Source organism: Pelodiscus sinensis, chromosome 6 (genome assembly GCF_049634645.1).
Source record: "Pelodiscus sinensis isolate JC-2024 chromosome 6, ASM4963464v1, whole genome shotgun sequence".
Taxonomy (NCBI): domain Eukaryota; kingdom Metazoa; phylum Chordata; order Testudines; family Trionychidae; genus Pelodiscus; species Pelodiscus sinensis.
The window spans coordinates 2,886,595-2,894,901 of NC_134716.1; the positions used below are offsets into that span (position 1 = coordinate 2,886,595).

Consider the following 8,307-nt stretch of genomic DNA (forward strand, 5'->3'; position numbering starts at 1 on the left):
CTCTTCAGTTCCTCATGCAAGAGCTATGGCCCTTAGAATACACCTCCCTGTCTGGAACAGTGGGACTGCACACGCAGTGGCCTGATTCATCCCTCGCAGAACATGACACATTAATAGTCAGGGAACTGCTTTTAAAACCTACTGACAAAACATTTAATAAATCTATACAGCTACTACAGCTTCCTTGAGAAAAGAGCACTAGTCTCCTCCCACCCCTGAGACATTTCAGTACTTCCCACTGAAAATGAAGTTAATGGCAAAATCAGGGAAAGGTCAAGTTATGTATAAAAATATCCCCCAACGCTCCCACTGTAGAGAGAACATGGATAACTCTCTAACCAGCAATTATTTCCCTCATTTTTAGATATTTGCATGCATAGAATTGATGCACTATTTGATTTCCAGAGCCTATTGTGATTGCAAACTAAATTCATTTAATTAACTGACATTTCACAGATAATTTCACACTAGTCTGAGTTCACCCAAAACCCTTGGAAATGTGAACTGCATTTATCTTTTATGAAAAGCTCAGTTCAGTTGAAGCCATGATTCTTTTATTTCTCTTTGAAGTTGTTTCACAAAACAGACCATGGAGTTATGACTGAAATGATCAGAGCATTTTTATTAATGATAACAATACTGTATTTCTGAGCACAGAAAGTAGTGACAAAATGAAGTTATTTACATTTAGCTATAATTTTGATTGTCTTAAGATCATTTGTGTATGTGCGTGTTGTATTTGTACAGTTTGTATGTATTTTGTGTACCAATATGTTAGTTGTTATATAATGAGAAAAGTGGGAGCAGCTCTTTCAAAAATAAGGTTGAAGGATATGGAGTGGACTTTTGGAGGGACACGAGAGTATTGTGTGTGATTGTGTGAAGAGGCCTGAATGCACTTAGGAGGGAAAACTCAGTTTGCTGGAAACTCCCCATCAGAAAGTCAGAACTTAAACAACAGTGAAATTCTTCTTCAAAAATAAAAATCCTCATTGAAGGCAGATGCCATCATGACAATTGTTTCTGATAGTGCCCTCCCCCCCCCCCCCCCCATGCTGTATAAATGAACCATTTAAAAGATAAGGCAGTAGATCTGAAGGAGGAAAAAGGTAGCAATTTTAAAGCCTTTGAAATGCCATATCTCAGCTGTTGAGACATATATTTAGGAGAATCCAGAGAAATGTACCATTACTGAGTAGAGCTGCTATGCAGTGTTATCTATAGTAACACCACACTGTGCTACATCAGTACTTTAGCTCATCACCAGTAATCTAGACAGCAGATTGCTTCAGAAGGTTTCAAGTATAAGCAACAGTTGTTTAGCCACTAGAGACCAGAGGATATGTTGGAAGTCTGTCCATGTATGGAGCAGGTCTTATAAGCCACAAGTTTGACATCTCCTTGGGGACAAGCTAGCTGCAAAGATGAGCCCCACCCCTGCTGAGAAGAGGCACTTTATAAAGTAAGATTCCCAAAGACAGCCCGGCACAGTACCTCTCTCTCCAGTAGAGATGGTAAGTGTACTTCTTGTGGGAAACCAACATTCTGATGGGAGAGCAGGGTATTTATCTGCATGAGGCTCCTAGCAAAAGGACTATGGTTTGAGGGAGTGTGTTGTGTTTGACGTAATTTTGAGATCTGAAGTATGAATGTTTGAGAGCCGTGACTTTGCAAAGAAAGGAAGTTTTAACTTACGTTTTGCTGATCTTCAGTGTGTATTTCAGAAGAATAACAGAGTAGCTGATATGATTATGCTTTCCTAGTTTAGGTCAAAGTTATTTTTTCGTCTGTTTTCAGGCTAGCAGAAAAACCAAGAAGAAGGAAGGTGGTGCCAAACGTGCTCAAAGAGCATCCTCTAATGTTTTCTCCAACTTTGAGCAGAGTCAGATCCAAGAATTTAAGGAAGTAAGACAAAACAGGAGTCGTGTAGACATTCATGAACTGCCCTAGAGTCTAAACAGGGTGGGAGGGACTCTGATGTATGCCTCTGGTACAGACCCCTCTCCATATTATGTGAGGATATTCTGTGTCTTTGTCTCTGCCAAAGCAATGGTTTGAATGGTGTGCAGTGATACTTAACTTACGGCTTCTGCACTGAGCTCTTGGCTGGGTATAGGGTTGCTCTGTCTTGTCTACACCAACACAACCAGATCACAGCTCAATCTCAAAGGATTTTCCATGGTACATAACACAGAGTGCTCAGCAAGCGAACATGCAGTGGGGAAAGGTAGAAGAGCCAAGAAACAGGTACCATATGCACCTTCTCACTGCCACCAATAAGAGAAAGTTAAGCAATGGGAAAGTGTTAAATAATCAGAGACACAGTATAATCACAAGTGCACTTAGATTATACTGTAATGTTTGCGTCACGTTGTGCTACTGTGCAATGATGCTGAGATGCAACAAGAAAACACAGTGTCTGAACATTTTTGTGACTGGCTTCTGGGTCTCAGAGTCTGTTTAATGACCACTTGACTCTTCAGAAATTCAAAGTTGAAAAATACTGTTCTGGAAAATATTTATCACCCTAGTGGAAGAACTGTTTTTAAAAGAATTTGTATTCACTTTACACTCATTATTGAAGGAGAGGGGTTTTCAGTTTAAAGTACGATTAGTGAACTAAAAAACTGAAATACGATAAGTAAAAGTTTAGCAGGCTGGGCATACACATTTTTCATGTAACTTCTTACTAAAGAATGTGTATTTATGTAAAAAAAAACATTAGGTGTAACAGTCCCCTCTCAATGTTAACTTTTATTGAGCACAGGTATACATGAAACTTTTCTAAAGCTACAATTAATACAAAACATGAATATATTATATGTATATTCATTCTGTTGTCTAGGCTTTCACATTAATTGATCAGAACAGAGATGGATTCATAGATAAAGAAGACTTGAAAGACATCTATGCTTCTTTGGGTAAGTACATTAGAGCAGAGATACACTTTGCCCTTAACTTCTATTGGAGCTATAGCATCTCTTCTAGAAAGCTATCCGGTCTTGATTTGAAGGCAGCAAGTAATGGAGAATTTACTGTATCACTGCCTAATTGGTTGCAAAGGTAAATTACTGTCACCGGTAAAAGAAACTGCATCTTCTAAATTTGTCTAGCTCCAGTTTCCAACTACTTAATCTGTTACACTTTTTTCTGCTAAATTAAAGAGCCATTTACAGTACTGTAAGGAGGAAAGTATCATGAAACATGCAAGCAAAAACTGAGCCATTTTGCATACTCTCCCTTTTAGCTTCTGCTGTTTTTTCGCGTTTACACCTGCAGGTTTGGTTGGCGCTCATGTATCCCACAGTGGTGCCTTATGCATACATCCCATAATCCCCTGTAATTGGAGGGAGTGATTTGTAGAACTACACAGCTTTATCAACTCCTTTTGACAGATTTTTGCAGAAGCCAACTACAACTGTTGAACTCTGTCCCTCACCATTACAAAGAGATTCCTACACTGGGCCAAGACTGACTCTCTAGAACATGAGAAGCGCCGTGATACCAAAAGTCACTTAAAGCAGGGATTTTATTGAAAGAATTGTAGAAAGTTACAAAGCAAAAGAAAATATGTGGAAAGCTGCCTTGAACTCAGCCAGTACAAGTTGGTAAAGATTCCTAGAACCAAAGACTGGTGCTTTGTCTCTTACAAGTCCAAATAGGATGGATATTTCTAGACTGAAAGACCTTTCTCTTTAATTTAGGTAAAACAAATGTAAAAGATGAGGAGCTAGAATCCATGCTCAAGGAAGCCACTGGACCCATTAATTTCACAATGTTTTTGAATCTCTTTGGAGCAAAGCTACTAGGTAAGTTTAATAGTCGATAGACTCTTATTCAGAAGTTTCCTAGGGCATGTCTACGCTAGTACAGACTTATGTCGATCTTTGCTTGACTTACAGCCACTGCAGTAATTACTGTGAAAGCTGATGTCAAGATTACATTCCTTTGGTGTTGTGTATCCTCACCAGGAGCGCTTCCACCAACTGAAGAGCGACAGTGTGAGGGGCTGAGAGCCTGGGCAGCTGCCTAACGGGAGCCTCGCTTCCCCCCACACTCTTGGCTCCCCACTCACAGAAAGCAGGAGGCAGCGGCCTGGACTTGTCAGCTCCTTGAGCAGGAAGCCAGATAGGTCCAACTGGCTGGGAGTGAGGATCTGGGGGCAACTGGTTCTAGCTGCTATGATTTGTCAATTTCATAGCTGCATCATGGAGCCATGAATTCGACAAGAAAGCAGACAGCCGATGCATCACCCTAACTATACCAGTATAAGACTTACACCTCTCATGGAGGTGGAGTTATGATGTCAATGGCTCTTACATCAGTGGGACAGGGCTGTAATGTGTACACTCACGTAATTAGCTGGGTGTAAGCTGCCTTACATCAAGCTGTGTCGTATAAACCAAGCCTTAGTCTGAACCTCCCTCTTTGTCCAAATCCTTTTTAAAAAGACTTTAATAATTTACTTCAGCTTTACTGTTCACAGAACATTCTTAGGTTTGATCATTCTGAATGAGAGTCAAAGCTAATCTGCATCAGAGATGTCAATAAGTATTTTTCAATTGAAATGTCTGGGCACGTAGCAAGAGTAAGTCCTTACTCTGTGGAAATTGTGACGTGTTTAAAAATGAAATTAAACATGGTCCAGCTGACATCTGCTAAAGATACTGTTCTATATGAGCTCCAAGTTTTGCAGAGTAATTCTTTAAGGTTTTAAGAATGTAATAGCTGCTTAAAGACAAATTTCTATGAAACTTGTAATGCCATTTGGAGACCATGGCAGAGTTTGCCTACCTACAGGGATGGATCTAATTTCTCCCTAAAGTGTCCTGCAGTGCAACACTCTCTCCAGAGAAGACCCATCTATCCCTATTGTTGTTTCTTGGCTACCACTCTGCTTTTATAGCCATCCACCTCTTGTAATGTGAGGACTTCATAAAGCTTATTGGGACGGGGACAGACAGACATACATACACACACAATACTTCACGCAAATACAGCAGCTACACATCAATATATAATAGCAGCTGGGTTAGACAACTAACAGTAAACCTGAGGTTATTTTTAGCTACCTGTTTTTTAAATTTTGGCCAAGCAACTCTAGTTTTCATTCTTTTTATTATTAATTTATATAATAGAATTTTCTCATAGTGCTTAGGATATCAGGCTGATTTTCAGAGTAACAATGTCGGTATACTGTGGCCTGACTATATGGAAATTACATTGCTGCCTGATATTACAGAGCCCAATATAATTCAGTGAAGTCATATTGATCAGTAAACATTCTTGAAAGGTCATAGACTAATTTCCATCTGAGCAGCCACAAGAAATAAAAAGACAACCTCTAGTTGAGAACTCAAAGAGGATATGAATATACCTACTATTCAGAAGAGGCAAACTCCCCTTCTTTTAAAAAAACAGTCTTAACATTGTCACTCCCCCATAAAGTTGCTCAGTCAGCATCATTTATTCCCACAGAATCAGAATAATTTTTTCCTCCTCGAACACACTTTTCTATAGCTTTCACATGCTGCTATGCACAGAGACTATATTTACAGTTCCATAGAACCACTGTACTACCAGGTGTGAGTACTTATTTTGTGAAAGGTTTTAACCAGTAGAAAGTGTGTTATCAACTGACCCACACTGGCATCTGTTGTTTTTTGCAGGGGTGGATGGGGAAGAGACTATACTAAATGCATTCAAAATGTTTGATCCAGATGGTAAAGGACATATTCACAAAGACTAGTAAGTTTACTTCTGTGTATTATCAAGCCTGTCGAGAATCATGATAGTCACATTATAGTAGACATTTGAGATCTAAGTGTTTGGATTACGTTAAGTATTAACTGATATATTCCTTCCTTTAATCAGGTCACTAGCTTTATAATTTTCAAATTACTGCATACTGTTAAATTAATGAACTGTAGGAACAAAATGCAAGACCTGAGCGAATGACTGTAATAATCCCTAGGAATTGTTCTCTCTATTGAAAAACCTTGTATTTTACTGTGTCAGAAAGTTTGTGTTCCATATATTTGTCCAGTGGACAGTACTGAATTAATGGTCGTATATTCAGCGATAATAAAACTATTGAATTCCTTGTCCTGCAGGGATAAAGTATGACACATGTACATTCCATTTGCCTCTATGGAGCATGCCTGAGACACGTTTTGTTTTTAAAATATTAACCTTTATATCAAAACTATTTGCCTAGGAAGCTTTTTAAACATTTGCAGATTGGTGTTTAGTTTTTCACTAATAGTCAAGTTCCTACAAGAGGTGCTATAAATTCCCTTAATTAGCACAGAGACTCAGCAGGAAAACCTGTAAGTTAGGATCCCACCCGCGGGCCGCATGTTGAGCCCTGTGTAAACCCAAACCGCATCGCGAACCGCAAACGGGCTGCGAGCCACATGTGGCCCAAGGGCTGCGCGTTGAGTAGCCCTGCTTTACATCCTTCTTGATTCTGTACTGAGCAGCAGCATGACTTTTCCAGCCAGATGCAAGAGTTCTTTTCTTGCTCCAACAGATAGGCGATCCTGACTTATTCTTCCTAGGGCTTGAGTGCACACAGTTTTGCAGTAGTTTAACTAGATCTGTATACCTAGTTAAACTGTTGTGACCCTCCATATAAAGTGTTATAGTTGTATACTTAAGTTTTTGTATCAGGATAGCTTGTGCCTGTAAATTTACAGACTCAAGTTAACCCAATATTAGCCATGTTTAAACCTGTCTAGGAATAGCCACACAAAGTTGTGCTGTTTTAATTAAAGTGATATTAAATTGCACTTTAAAGCACTACAGGTTTGTATGGGACCTAACTCTAAATGTAAGGAATGAATAAAGAACAGCTCATGTGGACTGTTAGGACTCAATGTAGGCAAGAGTCCTACCTACTTTCTGCTCAAAGAACACTCACTGTCCTCCCTGACTTCTACTTACTGAGCTAAACTGACCCCCGAGCAAGTGTTATCTAGTTGGGAACTAGCCCACTGTCTCAGAGAAGTAAATTTAACTACTCAGTAAATAGAACGGTAACAGATTTTTTTCCTTCTAATTTAAAATATTCCCAAGGCAAGGTCACAGATAAAGTATTCTAGAATTATTTCATTGTTAGAAGCTATGACTGTGTTATCCTCACTTAAAGTATCATCCAACTAATCGCTTGGTGTCTGTTTTACCTAGCTTAAAACGCATGCTGATGACACAAGCTGACAAATTCACTGCTGAAGAGGTTTGTATGCTACTCTATTTGTCACTCAAGTACATGTTGGTATGTAATGTCAGCTGCTTCCTAGAAAGGCAGCAACACTATTCTGTTATGTAGGTATAAAATAACCTCTCAAGTAAGAGAAATGAGTTTCGAAATCTGTTTACTCACTTGCCCATTGTTACAACATTCATATTTTTTTAAATAATTCAGAAACTGAAATTGTAAAAACACTGCTTTTGTAAAACATTGTTCTTTTTCTTTTAATGCTGTACAGATAGACCAGATGTTCAAGAGTTCCCCAATTGATGCCGCAGGAAACTTGGACTACAAGTCTTTCTGCTACACTATCACACATGGAGAGGAAAAGGAAGAATAAAGAGTGCACTCTTGTTAACTGCACTAAATTCTCACATTGGGTTAATAAATAAAAATTGAACTAATTTTTTTTTATGCAGCTGAAGTGATGACTCAGTTACCCCTACACTGGGGGACAATTTTGACTTGAAAGTTCCTTGAAGAGGGAAGAGAGTTGGCTTTAGATTGGCGTTTGGAAAATGGAGCCCTACCCTGAATGGTTAATTTGAATTAAGTATTGTAAACTGGGTTATAAGCAGAAAAGTGCTCTCTCTGGAAGGGCATCTTAAATCTTTGCTAGCCACCGCTCTTTCACTATAATTGGATTCAGAACAAAAGTGTTATTTAATCAACGTGATTATGTGCTGCATTGAGTTTATCTAGTTGAATGTACTGCTCTTTCATAGCAGGAACAACATCCGTTTGTCTGACCTGCAGTGTGCTGGAGATCAGACTAGATGATCCGTCTAGCCTTAAAGTCTATGAACCCACAAGTTGAAACCATTTTATCTTTAAACTAATTCATCTAGTCTCACAAGAGAGTCAGGATTTCTTCAAATGTAGTGAAAATTGTGTTAGCATCCATGTATGACTGAACACATACTTTCCTGCATAATACCAGGTTTGTATGTCCTCCTCTCTGATGCGCAAGTAGATTTCTTACTAAAGGCCATGAATTCAGAAATATATAGGAGCACATGGTTCTAAGTTCTTTAACACAGGGGACAAGAGATACT

General features: G+C 38.9%; 1 protein-coding gene across 1 annotated transcript; it reads left to right on the forward strand.

The window, feature by feature from the left end:
- Positions 1–1,378: 1,378 nt before the first annotated feature.
- On the forward strand, positions 1,379–7,777 carry MYL5 (myosin light chain 5). Its single transcript, XM_006135148.4, has 7 exons — positions 1,379–1,514; positions 1,798–1,905; positions 2,846–2,921; positions 3,705–3,809; positions 5,670–5,748; positions 7,189–7,237; positions 7,491–7,777. The coding sequence occupies exons 1-7, from the start codon at positions 1,512–1,514 to the stop codon at positions 7,590–7,592; spliced, it is 522 nt and encodes a 173-aa protein (XP_006135210.1). The 5' UTR covers positions 1,379–1,511; the 3' UTR covers positions 7,593–7,777.
- Positions 7,778–8,307: the final 530 nt, after the last annotated feature.